Source organism: Bos indicus x Bos taurus, chromosome 5 (genome assembly GCF_003369695.1).
Source record: "Bos indicus x Bos taurus breed Angus x Brahman F1 hybrid chromosome 5, Bos_hybrid_MaternalHap_v2.0, whole genome shotgun sequence".
In the NCBI taxonomy this organism is placed as follows: domain Eukaryota; kingdom Metazoa; phylum Chordata; class Mammalia; order Artiodactyla; family Bovidae; genus Bos; species Bos indicus x Bos taurus.
Genome location: NC_040080.1, coordinates 91,957,190 through 91,974,760, shown reverse-complemented (window position 1 = coordinate 91,974,760; position 17,571 = coordinate 91,957,190). Strand labels below are relative to the sequence as shown.

Below are 17,571 nucleotides of genomic sequence, written 5' to 3'. Positions count from 1 at the left end.
AAGCTGTGAGCCATGAGGATTGAAGCTGAAAGAATCTGGAGGTGGTTAAAGCTGTGATAGGTTGGGCAGAGAGGCAATGACATTGCAGAAAAGCTGTAAGGTAGGAAAATAGACACAGTGGAGGGTGAGAATAAGCTGGTTGGAAGTGAAGCAGGCATAGACGAGCTGAGTCAGGCCAAGATGAAGGTGAAGCGTGATAGCAATTTGATCTTCCTGCATGTAAGTATCGTCTGGAGAGAATCTAACAAATACCAGTGTCTGTGCTTATTCCCAGGGAGTCTGTGTAATCAGTGTGGAGTGGGGGCCAGGCATTAGTAGATTAGGTAGAAGCAGGTGGAACACCTCTAACCTGCCTGGAGACTCCCCGGCCTCCTGAGTCTCCTGTTTTTGCAGCCCGGCTCCTGCTCTGCTGGAGGCCCCGTAGTTCAGGTTCCCCTGGGTCCTTTGGCAGATTCTTTTGGATATTTGGTCACTTACAGTTCCTGCCTTATTCCTTGCTAACAGAAGTTTGTACAAGTAATAGAGCAGCAATATGGTCAAGGAAGACGGGCCCAACCCTGGAGAGTGAAGACAATTTGTCCAAGCCAAACAAGATAATCCCATCTCCTTCTCCCATCTTAGAGATGAGTATATGACCCAATTCTGACCAATGACATGTTGGGAACAGGGGGCTTCTGGGAGAAGTTTTCTCCTTTAAAAGAGAGAGAAGCTGGAGAAAGCCCCCCTCACCCTCTGTTGTACTGAAGAGTTATGCTGCCTGTTGTGATGACCAGAGCTTCTGGAGCCATCCTGTGATTATGAGGGGGAAAACCAAGAGAACTGCAGAAAATCTGACCAGAGCCCTGATGTGACTGATGCCATTAACCAAGCCAGGAACCACCTTCCCCCAGGCTTCTTGTTACTTACTGTGTTAGTTGTGTGCCAGGTACCATCTTGAGCACTTTTCACGTTTAACTTAATGGGTGAAAACCGGCTTCAGTTCCTACACAGGAACCTTCCCATACACCCCATGACTTAACCCTGGCTTGTCCTGTGTCCCACACCCGTTTGTCTTGGTTCTCCTTACTGGAAAAGCCACAGAGAGCTGGTGTCCAGGAGGCTTCCAGCTGATGCCCTTCTAGTCACATTTCACAGGCTGGCTGACTGGCTCTCCCCTTACTCTTGCCTTCTACCCCCTCAGTCACCTCTTTACTCTTCCTCCAATCCTTCCTTCTTCCCCTTTCCTCCATCCCTCAAATGACTGGATTTGAGAGGAAGAGAAATGGAGCCCCACGCCCCCTAAAACCAAAAATATCTGGAATAACTGTAGATCTTTAAAATCTGGATTTCTAGACAGTGGCAAGTCCTTAACTATTAGCAATTGGTCTCATCAGCCTAGTTGTAGCTCCAAAGTGGGCTTTCTTTTCATGCTATCCTGTCCCCTGACCCAAAAATAAGTCTAAGTGGTCCCCAAAGAAAGGGCACTCTAGCCTCATCCATGGCTCCAGCCAGGGATCCTCAGGACCTGTACCCAGGAAAGTGTATAGGCCCCTCTTCAGGCCCACCCCCGCATCTTCATAACTCTTCTTCCCAAGTCTGGAAGGTGGTCACCTTGGCTCAGATCCCGCGTTTCGAGCTCAAAAGACACCATAGGTATTAACAGTTACACAGACTTTATTTTTCACCCATTGAGCACAGGAAGGTCTGGGCAGGCAGAGGTGTCACCATCACCCCCTCGGTTCACAGACACAGACCGTGAGACTAGGCGGTGAGGGACAGGGATTCTGTTGCTACCGCAGATCGCTAGGGGATTATCACAATGACACGTGTTCTTGGCTCTATTTACACCATGGAGTGTGGAGAGGGTACATTTCTTACACTAAAAATATATACTTTGGAATCTCTAAAACAAAAATATCTCTATCTCTACAGGAGACCTACTAGAAAGAAGAACATAGAAAACGAGGGAAATGTACCAGCACCTCAAGCCGTCCCCTTCCTTGGGAAGGTCGCTCTGCTCTCCACCTGACACCATGTGCTCGGGAGGGCAGCTGTATCTAACCAGTCGGACAGACAGACACAGATAAACGAGACGGAGGCTTATCATCTTGGAGGAGTGAATATGAAGGAGAGGTGTGGGGAGGAGGATTTTGGCCTCTTTTGCAAAAGGAGTAATTGCACATTCAGTTTATTGCACGTGTGAAAAACCTGCAAGTTGAAATCGACCGCAAACCTGCTAAGAGAACCCAAGCTCTGCTGATTCCTGCTGGACTTGGGAAAGGGCCGTGGGTGGGCTCTCTCTCTCCTGCTCAGAAATATTAATGCCATCAGCTAGAAGAAAAATTCTATATTCTCCAATGCTGAAAGTGAGTTGGGTTTCAGAAAATGCTATTCCTTTTCTTTTCAGAAGGATCAGAAACCATTCCATTCCCTTTGAGCACAGAATCTCCTAAAAGAATTATGCCTGTAGTTGAATTGCTCCACTTTCTGATGTTTCCTATTGAAAAGATTCATGTGACACTCCTTTCCCCTTTTGATAGAGTTACTTCACACCTCTTTGGTTGTGAAAGTCAGCCTCCTTCCAATAAAGAAACTAAAGAAACGTGAATTGAGTCAACTACCCCATTCTCTATAATTAATATAAGACCCCAGGGGCACCAAGAATGATAAAGAATAGGTTTGGTAGAAAAATCCCTTCTATTTGGTTTTGGAATGTCTTTCTCTATTTACACTGAAATATGGATGAGCCTGAGGGCTTGAGAATTCATAGTCCCTCATCCTAAATAAGGCAAATAACCATAAAGTTCCCTTTTGGAGCAGCCCCAGAACTATCCAACCTCCTCCCCTTTCTTCCCAGCCCCCACTGGCAGGGGTTGTTAGGACCTCTGACCAAAAACTCCTTCCCTCCAAGAAGAACTTGAAAGACTGAGGAAAAGGCAGAAAGGAGGGGAAAGAGAGCTTGAAAAAGCTAAGTCAGCAAAAGGGGGCAGAACTGATATGATGTCTCATTTGGCCAGTTAGGACCGGCAGGAACAATTTCTACCTTAGGAGGTCTGGCAGCTACGACCAAGAGAAAGTCAAGAAGGCTGAGAATATCTGATGCATGTTGACTGTCCTGCCAGGGTGTGGCTTGGGAACCTGAGAAGTCTAAGGAAAATGCAATAACGAACTAGCAAAGAGTGCTTAAAAGTCCTCGGAGGAGGTGCTAACTCCTGCAAAAGCAGACATTTAGAGAAGCTAACAAAGTAGTAGAAAGAACATACTGGAGAGTATGTCTAATGATAGTTAGAATGAAAGCCACGAGCTCTTGGCTCAAACCTTCTCCTATGCATCAGGAAAACCTGGACATGCTGAACATGGACGTTGAAATCATCAGAGAAGCTGCAGGGAGAATTACTGGTTCCTTAATTAGAAGCAAAGTCTAGAATACAGAATAGGTAGAAAATAAAGTCAAACAGGGAACTGTCTTTTTTGGATGACCAAAAATCAGATTCCCCAAAGCAGAGACCTCTTAAAGGTCACAGATGTCAACCTAAGATGTTAACCAAACCTAAGACTTAGCATACCAGATTTTGATCAAATATCTATGACTAATTTAAAAGCCAGTCCTATCCCAGACAAATAGAAAGAGCAACTATTTATAACTTGTTTTGGAAATGAATGGTTCTCTAGCTCTCTACCCCAAAGGCAAATTTAATATATGAACAAGGAGAGGGGACAAGAGCTGAGTGCAGTAAAGACCAGCTCTCCTGATAGTCCCATCATCAGAAGTTTGAAATCATCAAGAGCTACAAAGGATTCGCCTGCATTTTACGTAAGCAATATTTGGGGCAATTTCACAACATGTTTCTGCTGACCTTCACCTTCTCCCTAGACCAACCCTTCCCTAAGTCACAAGTTAGGAAGTAACCCACCCACTTAGTGTTGCCACTAGATGCCACTTTTTCTGCTTAGAACCAAGATTCCACTCACCATCACTTTCTTAATCCCTGGCCTCCATCCCTTCCTACTCTACAATACCAGCCTATCAGGACACTGACTGTCAACACTCAAACTACTCCTGAAATTTCCCCTCGTCAGAGAAGAGGCGGACTACTTCTCTGGCCCAAGCAAGCCTGGGCATGGGAATTACCTAACTACCTGCCTTGCTTTCTACCCCTAGATCAGTTTCTCCTTAATATTGAGCTTAAACACCTTTTTCTAAGACTAAGCTATCTGCATTTGCCCTCAGGCAATTCTATCAGGCTAGAGAGGGCAAGTCCTAGATGGGGGAAGGACCATATTCTCTTGATGTTCCCACAACTTAGATGCACGAGGCTGTTTAGTAGCAGCAACGAAATCTCCTGGATATACTCTTATTTGTCAGTAAGCACACATGCACACACAGACACACGCATATACGCACGAGGCCTCTGTCTCACTACCACTCTCAGTTTCCTATCCTAAACACTGTCCCACCTTGACTTTGCCACCCATAGTCACCAGCCACGGACCTTAGCTGGGAAGCAGCCAGGACTGAGGTTGAGTGCTGGGTGGGATTTGGGAAAGATGAGAGAGGAAGAGTATGGAGTGGTTCCTGCCACTGAGATGTAGCACAAATGGAGCTAGCTGTTGTTTGAGGAAAATTTAATCGCCCAAAAAGACTGGCACAGCCTCCCAAAGTAGGCTGTGCCAGGAACCCGGGAGGGTAACAAAGACAGGAAGCCCACAGGACAGGGCATCATGAGACATCTGTGTGTGCAGAAACAGATGCTCGCAGCGACACTGTCACCCAGTTCTGCTGCATGATGGAGACTTCCCTGCTATATTCCTTGTAGCCACGCTGAGGCCAAGGGAACAGGATGCAGTCACCACCTTCCCTATACAGAGGTGGCAGGAACAGATGGGAGGGGCAAGATGGGGGAAGAGAGGAGGGATGTTCTCAGGGAACAGAGAAGAAAGGAGGCAAGTTCAAGGAAGCAGCCAGAGAGGGAGAGGGAAAGTCAGCAAGAAAGCTTTTCCCAATGATGGGTTGCCTTATGATTTTTCTAAACCAGGTAGGTAAACAGGTACAATGATTACATTTATCCTAAAGTGATAAAATGTGAAGCTTTGGCTCTCAAAGATTTTAATGCCCATAGAGTTCAAAGAAGCATGCCTGATCCTGTCTGCACCATAGGAAAGGAAGCTGAGGCTGTCCCTGAAACAGCCTTGTGAATAGAAATTAGACAAGCAGGAACAATACCCATAACTCAAAGGGATATCACTTTAATATTTGAAAGCAGGGTGATGTTCAGCCAGTAGGCACTGGTATGGCCATATATACTGCTTGTTTACAGCAGGCATCCTTTCTCAGTGGTTGGTATCTATCCTGTACCAGTTGTCAAATATTTTGAAAATCATCTGTGTATTAAAAATAATTGTGGCTCTAAGAGATAGGGAGATAGGAAAATGCAGGATTCCTTCAATATCAAAGTCCCTAGAGTAAGACTAGAATAGCATCAACATATTTTTGGAGTCCAAGGGAATGTAAACTTCAATAAGATTACGTAGCAACTCTTCACCAATGAAAGAGAGCACAGTGAAGGGCTGTCCCTCTGTACAAATATTCTCCAGGATGGAAACTGATCAGACCCCCTGGGTACCAACATGCTTGTTAGTCACATTCTGTGCACAAAGGAAGGGAAAGTCTATACACAATGGAGCCCAAACCCTCACTGCAACAGAGAAGAAGAGACAAAAAGTAGAAATATAGTTTTAAACTGAATACCAGAATTAATTTCACCACTTACAGTTCATTTCCCCATTGTAGCTTTTTACATCTGAAAGTCAAAACATGTGTTAACAAAAAAAATCCAGGATGATGAAAGTGGTTTGGTCCATTGAGTTGATGATGGTTTGCGACTAAGGCAGCTAAGGAGACATTACGTAAGCACTTGGATCTCTCCAGGAATGGAATCAAAATATGTCCTCAAGAGACAGCAGCAAGACACAGATGTTTCCTCAACATGCCCAATAAAAAACCCCTTATCTTCTTTTCTACTCACAAACATCTATAATCAAACTTTCGCCAGATATCTAGACAGCAGACAGGATGACAAATCTTCAGGCTAGGAAGTCCTTCCTGATGTCTAAACTAATTCCTTCTGTAGCCACCAAAGCTCATTCTCTTACTCTATCAGTGAAACCAAGCGAAGCTGCTCATCCTCACTCTTCATTTTCCCCTGAGCCTTTTCCCATCTGAGCTAAGCAAGTCCAGTGTGTGTGTCCCTCTTGGCCCTTTCATCATCCAAGGTTCTCGCTGAGTTATGCAGGCTGCTGCTAGGGAGTGAGGAAGACGCACTGGATCAGAGGCATCTTCTGGCTGTTGTGGTTGGCACTGCCAATGCTCAGGGTGCTGACCCTCCTAGGAGCAGACCTTCTGGCAGCCTCTGGGTCTGACCAGCATCCCCCAGAGGAGGCAACCAAACCAAGGCCCAGGGCTGCCCAGGAGCCTGCAGTCACTATGCAACCAGAGAGGCTTCCCTTTGCTCTCTGCTCTCCTCCCACTCCCCCACCCTGTCCTTGAGCAAGAGGGACCTCACTGAGGAAAATCCTCAGTGGCAGAATGGATTTAGATGGCTCAGCAGGCCAGCCACCTGAAGAGGAAATGTCTGGCAAGTGGGAAGCTGGGTCTTCAATGGTGGCAGTTCTGAAGAGAAAGAGAAGGAAGAAGAGAAGTACCAGCAGGAGGTGGTCTTCTGTTTCCATGCTCACGCCTGGCGATGCCCTCTGACGCACGCCACCAATAACTGAATCTCGCATGGCTTGGCCAGGACCAAGGACAGGGCCAGGCTCGGGCTCGCTTCTTCTTTGAGATCCCCGCCATCTTCTCTGTAACCACAGCTTCCCTGTGGCACCTCACGGCCCACAGCCTCCAGCCCAGCAAAGACTTTTAGTTGAAGAGACTGAACAAAAGTGTTACAATTAGACAAAAAGGGAACACATGATTCATTCCTGCTTTTAACACAATACTTTGAAGATGTCACCACAATTTCGATCTGGCTATATTTTAAGTTCATTTACAAGTAGACTAGTTCTCAACTAAAAATAATCATGTGCGTTATACTTTCGACAGCTGCCTGGATTTTCCTCTGAAGGAAACAAGATTCTATATTTCACTCACATTCAGCACAGATTTATTTTAACCCATTCGATGAAGAAATAACCCACCACTACCACCCACTAGCGGCTGTGACTTTCCAGAGCAGCCTTATGAATGAGACGGTTATTATCCCCATTTCATGGCTGAATAAACCAAGTGCCAGAAACAGTGGTCTGCCAGGTTACACATACATTAATAAGTCTCCTAACCTAGCCTACTGATTTTTTTTTTAAGCTAGAAAAATTGCCTTTAGTAAGACCTAAGATTTCATTTTCAATTATCTGATGACTTAGTGTTTGGACAAAATTATTTACGTAATTTGAGTACACAGCCTACCTCAATGTGGGCAAAAATGCCTCGTCTTTCCCTTTTCTTCATGAACCAGATTAAGATTGATCTATGCTACTGACAAACAATATTCAGAATTTTGTTTTCAAAATAAGAAAACAGTTATAATTTAATATTTCAAAATCTTTATGAGACAATAATTCTCATTATGGAACAAGTTAAATAGGTTAGTTTGTATCAATATTATCAACACTATCCAATATTGTAAGGATTTTCCAGTTTGTATGGCTGCAATCACCAGAGAGATGCTCTACCGATTTTGAAATGGGAACTAGAAGGAGGATAAAGGGAATGAAACAGATAAAGCAAATTTACATTCCAAAATAATTCCATCCTAACTTTGGGCTTGTGTAAATGGGCAGCTCAAAACAATATATCTGCTCAAATAGTTGGAAAACATTTTTGCTTCTCTTAAGCTTATAACAATTCTGTGAGCTTAGCGGCAGTCCTAGATGTGCTATTTAACAGATAAATTCAATTTTACACCTAAAATACAGTTTACTTTCAACACGATTTCTATTTTTAAAAGCCAGAAATAAATAAAAATCAGCAATTATAGTTCTCTTTACCTCTTTTCCTTTGTGTTTCCGGAATTCATACTGAGAGCTTTCCAGACCGTGGTTTTAGGCATTTCATCAGATATATTAATCTCAGAGGGATCACATCTGAAATCAATGCTTAGGACAGTCAGTGTCAGACATATATAAATAAGACATATACCTCAGTCTGTGATGCCCGCCACCCAGCGGAAGGGAAAAGATGAAGTCTGAGGGGGCTCGTCTCATAGCTCTCACAGCACTAGGAACCAGATGGTTGGAATTCGACAGGCAAGGTGGCCCGTGAGTCAGAGCTGAGGGCTGGGCTGGGGTGCTGGCAAGGGGCCAGCCCTGCCTGCACACTTCTGCTCACCTCTGAAGGGCCCCTCTGGCGATGCTGGTGACAGCACTGTGATGCCCATAGTGGCAGCACCAGGAGCTACAACTGACTGAGTGCTCGCTGCATGCCAGGCATGGGGCTAAGCGCTCTTTGTTCCTTTTCTCATTTACATGGCCAGATCTTTTCCATTTGTAGTTTACAAAGGTCTATTACAATGTGGTATCTTAACGATTACAGCATCAGAGAGGATTAACATCCTCACTCTGAACATGTAGAAAACAAAGCTTGTCAGGTTAAGAGAGGTTAAGAGACCGTCCAAGGTCAAACATGCATAAGTGGAAAATCCAGACCTTGAATCCTGTCCTTGGTCTCCTAGAAACCCCCATCCCCCCAATACTCTGAAGTTTTCCTCATGCCAGACCGTTTCCTTCTAAAAGGCCAAGAGAGGAGAAAGCACCTGCTAGAAAAGGAGCATGGCTCCCACTTCACCACAGAGAACGCTAAGTCTCTGGCTCCTTGAATGGCAACTTACAGAAAGTTTATTAAGGACCAACGATTCCATTTCTTTGTGGTCATGTCGTTTTTTTTTAAGTTAAATACTCATAGTAACAGAGTAGAATGCTGGTTACCAGAGGCTGAGGGGTGGGGGGACAAGGGGAGATATTGATCAAAGGGTACAAACTTCCCATTAAAAGATGAGTAAGTTCTGAAGACAATATAGAGCATGGGGACTATAGTTAGTAATAAGAATGTATTGTATACTTGAAATTTGCTAAGAAAGTAGATCTCAGATGTTCTCTCCACCCACAAAAAAGAAATGGTAAGTATAGGAAGTGATGAATATGCTGTCAATTTGATTAAAGTGATTCTTTTACTGTATATATATATATATATTTACATATTACATATAATGTTGCATACCTTAAATATACATTACTTTCAGTTGTCATAAATAAATGAATAAAAGGCCAAAGAAAAGCTTTTCCTCTTTTCTCCCTCAGTATAAACCACAATCAATTCAAAAAGTCGGCAGTAAATCATCCAGCATCTAGATGGCCCAGATCCCCTCTCTCCCTTTTCTATTCCCTCTCCACCTCTGGGCTTCTTTCAGCTTGTGTATTCCTCTCTCAAAGTGGAAACAAAATGCCAGGAATGAATGCACAAACGGACCGATTTAGCATCCTGTGATTTGTGGTGAGCAGACCACAAATAGGTGGAACAGACCAAAAGGCTAAGATCTCTGGCAGAAGTAAGGAATTGGAGGAATCCCAGTTCAGTTTCCCCTTGGCTTCTGGGACTGCAGCTGCCATGAGCCAAGCTGGAAGGGGATGTCCCTGCCCATCCCCCAAAGATTTGCCTAAGCACGGGAACTTCACACCCACTAGGATGACAAGCATAGCCTGTATCCTATTCACCCTTGGAAGGTGGCAGAGACAGGCAGAAAGAGCACTGGTTTGAGGAGAGCACGAACTTTGGAAGCAGGGTCCTCCCATGACTCCCATAACTGGCACAGTGCCTGACGCATGGCAGGCCCTCAGGAAACCAAAAGGAAGTGTGTTTTCATAGGTTGCAACTGAGAGGTTGAATGTTCAGCTTTTTATACCAGCAGCTGCATTCATGCCCCAATCCCCACCACAAAGCCAGAATGTTTACAGAACCACCAAAAGAAGTCAACTCCTCCGTGTTTTGGGAGCTTTACCTGAAACTGTTGTGATTTCCAGGACTACTTAGTAACTTCCTGCTCTCTAAGGGGAACTTGTCTCCCCCGATTTCTAACATTTTCTCAGCTTCCTGCAAGAAAAAGAGACATTATTTTATCTTGGATCAAGTGAAACCAGTAGTCTACACCAGCCCATTTTTCAATCCCTATAATTTCTACCTAATTTTCTCTCACATTTATTATAAGAGAGTGTAGCTATGTTCTTTCATAGTTTTGACTCACCATAAAATGAGAGCAATCCAATATCTGCACCTATTGAACAGTACTTAAAAAAAAAGAACCTGAATATGAGTAGACCTTTAGATACAACTACCGAATTACTGGAAAGAGGAGCCCGACAGGCTACAGTCGATGGCATTGCAAACGATTTAGCGACTGAACAACAATATTGTTAACTGTAGTCACGAGGCTGGATACTATAACCCCATAACTTACTCATCTCATTGACCACCTTCACCTATCACAGCCCTACCCCTTAGCATTCTGTGATGCCACCAGACTCCAGTCTGGAGATTTTATCTCTGAGATCACTCCTAATTCCCACACTGGCAAGCCCTATAGGAATGTTGGTGATGTGGAGGACATTACTCACTCTAGTCTTCCTTTCCTCTGCAACCAGTGTGAAACCCCCATAATAACATACCCTATGTGTTGGTTAGCCTGCGGACTTTTGGACTATCCTACTTTAGGCTTGTTGTTGTTGTTCAGTCACTAACTTGTGTCTGACTCTTTGCAACCCCATAGTCCGTAGCCCACTGGGCTCCTCTGTCCATTGGGTTTCCCATGTAAAAATACTGGAGTGGGTTACCACTTCCTTCTCCAGAGGATCTTCCTGACCCAGGGATTGAATTTTTGGCTTATCCTTATATAGGATCATTGTACTGTATACCTTAAACTTACACCATATTATGTGTCAGTTATAGCTCGAAAAAATTACACAAGATTTTCAAAATTCAAGATTTTAGGAAAAAATTTCTCTAAAATGAATTTCAGAGTGCCTATTTCAGGCACTAACTGGATGTGGAAACTCTTTCAGGCTCATTCTTGGACTGGTATTTTCATTTTGCTATACATCCATTCTTTGCACATATTATAAGCCACTGACTAAAGGTCCATTGTGTGGATGGCAGATGCCAAGTGCTCAGGAAAATGAGAAAGGACAGAAAGTCCTATACAAATTATCTCTATGAACCACAACACCATCTGCAATTAAGTATGTAACAAACACTCTCAGAAAATAATAGATTTTGAATAATTATCAAATTAGACCTTTGGGAAAACATAAACTATTCAATCTGATAATAAAAGCACATTCACATTCATATTCTAAGTGTAAACCTGGTAAGTAGGCTGTAGACAAACAGAGGAAAAAACAACTGGTTATCAAATTTGAAGATGAAGGATAGACATCAGCTGAGAATGTCTTCAGAGTAATCTTCCCCAATCCTAAATATAACCCTTGGGATTCCAGACATGCTGACTTTTCATGTGGCCCTTCCTATGTTCTGTAATTTGAGGCTGCCCCAAAGTGTGCAGTTGGTGCAAGAACTATGACCTCTTCCTCCTTGGCCTTCTTCTTGGCATCATCCAACTTCTTCTTTTTGCTCTCAGGCATTAGATCATCCAACCAGCTCAGCTCCCGCTTAGAGAAACAGAGATCCATGACTTTCCTGACAAAGACCAAGGCCAAAACCTGAAGAAATATAAAGAAAATGAATTAAAGGGGCTTGTTCCCTTCTGGAGTAAAAAATCAAGTCTTATATTCACAGCAGACTAAGACATGTCAGGCAGAATCAAACTCAATCATCACAGTTGCCTTTTATTGAGGCTCTCTATACCAGATACTAAGTGTTTTATATACAATATTTTATTTAACTATCATCATAACAACTCTACAACTTATTAATTCCCTGCTTGAACTAATTTAATTTCTTCACTGAAAAGAGAAACCCTCATTGTCAGATTGCCCTAAGAGTTGTCTTCTCCTGGCTCGAGACCAGTAGGAAGGGCTAGAGGGCAGGATAGGGGTGGCAAGCCTCTCTAGGAGATGGTTTTGGTGGGGCCAGTTATACCCAACCCAAGCATGGGCCACCACAGGGTTAGGGCGCCTTGAAGGGCCATCTGGATTTCCTCTGGTCCTCTGCCTGTACATTTACTTGCAAAGCCCTGCTTTATGTCCGCTGCATGGATCTCGAGTGGTTTCTGTCTCTGGCCTCTGACGTGGTTTGACACTCATTTTATAAATGAGGAAACTGAGGCCCAGGGAGAGAAGGTAACTTGCCTAAAATATGACAGCTAATCAACTCAATAGAAATGACCAGAGTTCTCAAATACTTCTCCACTTTCTCCCCATAAGGGCCATTTCAGCCAAAGGAGAACCAATAATACCCCAGAATGCCCTGCCTGGACTGACTGGTGTTCACCAGCTAAATCCAGTGACTGGATCAGAAATGGGGAAAATCTGGCTAACTGTATTCATTTCCCCTTAATTTCAACAACTATTTTCACAATAAATCCAAAATTGAAAGTATCCCTTCCAGGATTTGCTGGGAATTTGCTATTTCTTTAACCAAACACTCAAGCCCTGAACATAGCACCCCAATGCAGAACCCTACATGTACTCTGACAAAACTGAGAATCCCATCAGGAAGATATATATCTAGGAGATTAGGGGAAAAGAACCCCGAAGTTTCTTCATCCTTGAATATTCTCCCAGTAAGACAGACTTCAAAAGTATGTAAATGAATACTCGATATTACCCTCATTGCCTTTTCCCTCCAGAGGCCCATCCTTTGGATAACTTTCAAACAGCCCACTGAATGCTCAGCGTTCTCATGACATAGAGTGAGCCAGAGAGAGGAAGGCATCAAGAGGACAAGATGCAACAGTGAGGTGGTCAGGTGGCATGTATTTCATCATCACCCTGCTTTTAGGAAACAGATTGTCACCTGTTGCACCACACAGTTCAGCTTTCCTGGTCTCCTTTCCAAAGCCCTTGCTTCGTTTGAAAGGAGGTAGGGGTGTCCCAGTCACTTATCAGTGCTAGACACCTCTTCCTCTCTCCCACTGACTTGAAACAGTGCATTTTCATCACTATAGATACTTCTGATTGCAATGAATTCTAAACTGGAACCATACTGCTTTCAGATAATACGCAAATTATCACAAACATGAAGAGTCCTCTCTCCATATCAGATTCATGAAAGAAAGATTAATAAACAGAAAGAAATACAGACAGGCAGAAAGGCAGATGGATAGTCCTGAAAAAAAAGCATGGCAAACTACTACACACATGCCTCTATACCTCAAGGTCCCCCAAATAACGCTTGGTCTGTGAAGACCAGCCAAAAAAACAGGAACTCACCATCAATAAAGGACTAATATCCAGAATACAGAAAGAACTCCTAAAACTCCACAACAGAAAAACAAACCACCTGATCTCAAAATGGGCAGAGGACTTGAACAGACACTTCTCCAAAGAAGATATACCAATGGCCAATAAACACATGAAAAGATGTTCAACATAACTTACCACTGGGGACATTAAAACCAAATCAAAACCACAATGAGATACTAACTCACACCCATTAGGATGGATGTTCTCCAAAAAACCCACCCTGACAAAACATGGACGAACCTTGAAGACAGTATGCTAAGTGAAGCAAGCCAGTCACAAAAGGACAAATACTGTGATTCCACTCACATGAGGTCCTGAGAGGAGTCAAATTCATAGAGACAGAAATTAGAATGGTGGTCACCAGGGACTGAGGGGAGTTATTGGTTCACAGGTACAGAGTTTCAAGTTTTGCAAGATGAAGAAGGTTCTGGAGAAAGATGGTGGTGCTGGCTGCACAACAAGGTACTTAACGCCACTGAATTGTACAGGTAACCATAGTGAAGATGCTAGGTTTTCTATTACGCCTATTTTATCACTATTTTTTAAAATAAAGAACAATACCTTTTACAACTCACCATCATAGGAAAGACAATGGCCGCTGGAGATGCCTTGATGACCCAGAGCAGGACGAGGCAGGTGAGCTGGATGAGGGTGAACAGGTGCACCTTGCGCAGCGGCACGTGCCGCAGGTAAATGAAGTCCGGCTGGTGCTTCGCAGGCATCCCGAAGAGCTTCAGGCGGTCGAAGAACTGAAAAGGGAGTCAGCGCTCATCTTTCGGTGGTTGTTCTGGGGCTTGTTGGGCCCGCTCACGTCGTTATATCACAGGCTCTGAAAGGTAGCTAATACCATGTCTACCTGACAGAAGTAGAAACTGAGTCTCAAAGAGAACAGGTCATTTGGCCAAGGTTGGTAAGGGACAGCATCACATTAAAATCTTCCTTCTCATTTTCAGTTCAACTTTCTTCTATCCATACTGTAGCTCCTGAGAGAGCTCTTTCTTGGGGAGTACTGAAAACAAAATAGGCCAATGGCATTCTTCTGCTTAAAAGCCCAAATCTATTTGTTCTTGGAGGAGTTTGGAGCTTTTCACAAATTATTTAAAGTAAAAACATAAAATGAAACCTCACAACATTCTGGATATAGAAAATATCCTTATAAAAAGGAAAACAGAGACTCAGAGAGATTAAATAACCTGCCCAAAGAACTCAGTGTATAAAAGTGACTACTGGACATTTCAAAAAAACGAAGAGGAACCAGCCACCAATAGAAGAAGCAATTAAATTATCATTTTATCTATGATAAAATGAGCTAGCTCCTGATTTTCTCAATTCAAAGGACTCAGAGGAATGAGTTGATAGATGGGGAAAGACAATGTGTGACAGGAAGTAATACCTGCTTACCTGGGGCAGTTCCCATGACTTCCCAATCTCTTCACCAGTGTACCCTCAGTTACACCCCCCACACACACTTTAGCTTGGGACCAAAGCTAGTGGCATCCATGGCAACTCACTCCAGTATTCGTGTCTGGAAAATCCCATGGACAGAGCAGCCTGCCGCAGGGTCGCAAAGAGGAGGACACAACTGAAGCAACTTGCCATGCACACATGCATGTGCGGAAGCCCGTTTGGCTACTGACCAGCCTTTCAGATCTAAGTTTACTAGCATCTGACAAAACACCTGGTGTTTACTACATGTCTGATAACTGCTGAATAAAACTGACGAAGGACTGGAACCATGGCGCTGAGTCAGGCCACCCTGCGAGTCTCTGTGCCCTCATGCCAACATGACTGCATTTTGCCCAGTGTCCAAGGGAATGTCTAAAAGAGCTTAAGCAGCAAGACTAGGAAATAGTTCCTCAAGAACTGGCTTGTGGTTCCCTAGGGAAGCTGCTCTCCTTGGTCAGGAAGGTGAGCTCACAGAGCGAAGACGCTGCCTGGCTGAACCCCATAGTACCTGAATTCCTTGCAGGGAAGACACTCCCATGTAGAGGAAGACTCCATACAGGACTGGCATCGGGATAAACTGAAAATGAAAGGGCAGAGACCAGAAATTCAATGTGTATCATAGCACACTCAAGATTATATAAACTGCCAAACCTCCGAGAAGGAAGCAAACTCACAAAATCACTGCAGAAATGCTGCGTTCATTTCTGCTGTCTTTACATGATTAAGAAGCAGAAGCGAAAACAGAAGCTGACAATGATACAAATCATTTTGTTCTGAAATGAAATGATTACATGTAAGTGTAATCCGGTCCTGGTTAAATCATAGGCCTCACATCTTCTCCCCATCTGGTTCTTCCTCCTCCAGGGAACTGGGCAGGCACGCACACACACATATGCGCACACACACACACTCACCCATCTCTTTTACAGAACTGAAATCTTTTAAATCTTTTGTAATCACATAATCATCTCCTCAGGGACTTGGTGTATTTTAATATAGGCTACAAGCATTTGCTTTTTATTAATCAGAGATTTGAGGGCAGGGGTAGGGAGGTATCTTGTCAGATGAAGAATAATTTAGGGAGAAATGGCAACATGATTCTATTGCACTTGAATACATACGCACACTTCTCACATTATACCAATCTAGGTAATTTTCAGAGCAGCTTTACGAGGTAATGAGGCCCGTGGAATTAAGGCAAGGAAAATGTCACTGCAAAGACTACACTCAACTTGCTTTTATTCTGGGGCTAACGAACACGTCTAAACATAATTCTTCTTTGAACTAGAAAATCTCTATTGGATTTTATGTTGTTCTGGCTCTAGAGTGAGTAGACATCTCAATTTGGTGCTAACCTTGTTAGAAGAACTACTGAATGATTGCCTAAAAGAATCCTCCTGAGACTGTTCTAGGAAGGCCAGGCAATGCCCACCACAATGACTCATGGTTACACTCCCAAAGAGCAGACACCTTTGGGCTCCTCCAGATGGCACCCAGATCAGAGGTGGGGGCGTGCCAGGGACAGAGAGTAAAAGGGGGAAGAGGCATGAGAAGACGTGGCAAGATCAAGTGGAAGGTAAGGAGGCAGGAGGAGGGTTCAGAATCCTGTCCCACCTGTGCCAATTTGCACCCTTAAACAGCATCTGCATTGCAGACTGAAGTGGCTGATGAGTCACTAAAAAGCGGGAGAAGGAGGCAAGGGAGATAAGTAAGTGCCCCACAATGGCTGGGGCTTGAACTTTCTTTTTTATCCTATTTTTCCCACAGGCAGGCCTTTCACCCACAACAATTTTTTTTCCTCATGTTCAAGGTAGCTTCTATCTTTCCAAAAATCCTATTTTCACCCCATGTCTCATACCAGCCACTGCCCATTTCGCTGTTCTACTTCAATAGAAAAAACTTCTTGATAGAGTTGTCTGCCCACACTCTACTTCCTCACCACCTATATACGCTTCAGGTCCCCATCACTAGGCTTCTACTGTATTGTTCCAATCAATCTGCTCTTGGCAAGTCTCATTAGGCTTCCATGTTGCCAAACCCAATGATCTTGGTTTGGTCTTCATTTTTCCAGACAGTTTCCAACCAATCATTCCCCTTGCTTGAATTCCCTGACATCATATGTTCCTGGTTCCCCCCCTCCCCCTCTGGCAGCTCCTCTGAGTCTCTGTTGCTGTCTCTTCCTCTACCCACCTTCTAAATATTGGACCTCCATGGACTCTGCTCTTCTCTCCACTCCTCCTTTTTTATAGCTACCCTTCCCCCTGAGTGAGCTCATCTATGCCCCTGGCTTTCACTACCACCTATGTGCTGCTGACTCCCACATTTATATTTTTAGTCTAGTAACCCCTACCCAGCCTCTTCACTCAGATGCCTACCAGACATCTCACTCAAATCTGATCACAGCCCATCCCTTACAAAATCACTTCCTCCTTCATACAGCCTTCTCCACCTTAAATGCCATCACTTTGCACCCAGATGGTCAAGCCAAAAACCTAGCAGTCATTTTGATGTTTCCATTTTCCCATTCCATATCCAATCAACCAGCAAGACCTGATCTCCTCCAAGATATACAGAAGTCATGCCTTTTATGCATTCCTTACTACCAACTTCCCTATACAACCACCATCCTCTCTCACCTGTAATAGACTCAGTCTATTAAACAGACTCACAGTCTTCTACCTC

At 43.9% G+C, this 17,571-nt stretch overlaps 1 protein-coding gene across 4 annotated transcripts in view; it reads right to left on the bottom strand.

Annotated features, from left to right (window-relative positions):
* Positions 1-1,635: 1,635 nt before the first annotated feature.
* The window catches only part of SLC4A8 (solute carrier family 4 member 8), a 112,508-nt gene continuing 96,572 nt past the window's right edge, over positions 1,636-17,571 (bottom strand). For 3 of the 4 annotated variants that reach the window (XM_027542907.1, XM_027542904.1, XM_027542903.1), the window contains 6 exons: positions 15,398-15,466; positions 14,019-14,192; positions 11,602-11,739; positions 10,026-10,117; positions 8,020-8,115; positions 1,636-6,905 (listed from right to left, as the gene is read on the bottom strand). In XM_027542907.1, the coding sequence (XP_027398708.1) occupies positions 6,893-6,905; positions 8,020-8,115; positions 10,026-10,117; positions 11,602-11,739; positions 14,019-14,192; positions 15,398-15,466 (582 nt within the window). In that variant the 3' untranslated portion in view covers positions 1,636-6,892. Of the gene's footprint in view, positions 6,906-8,019; positions 8,116-10,025; positions 10,118-10,876; positions 11,740-14,018; positions 14,193-15,397; positions 15,467-17,571 lie in introns of those variants that run through there. The other variant, XM_027542906.1, reaches the window with a different exon arrangement.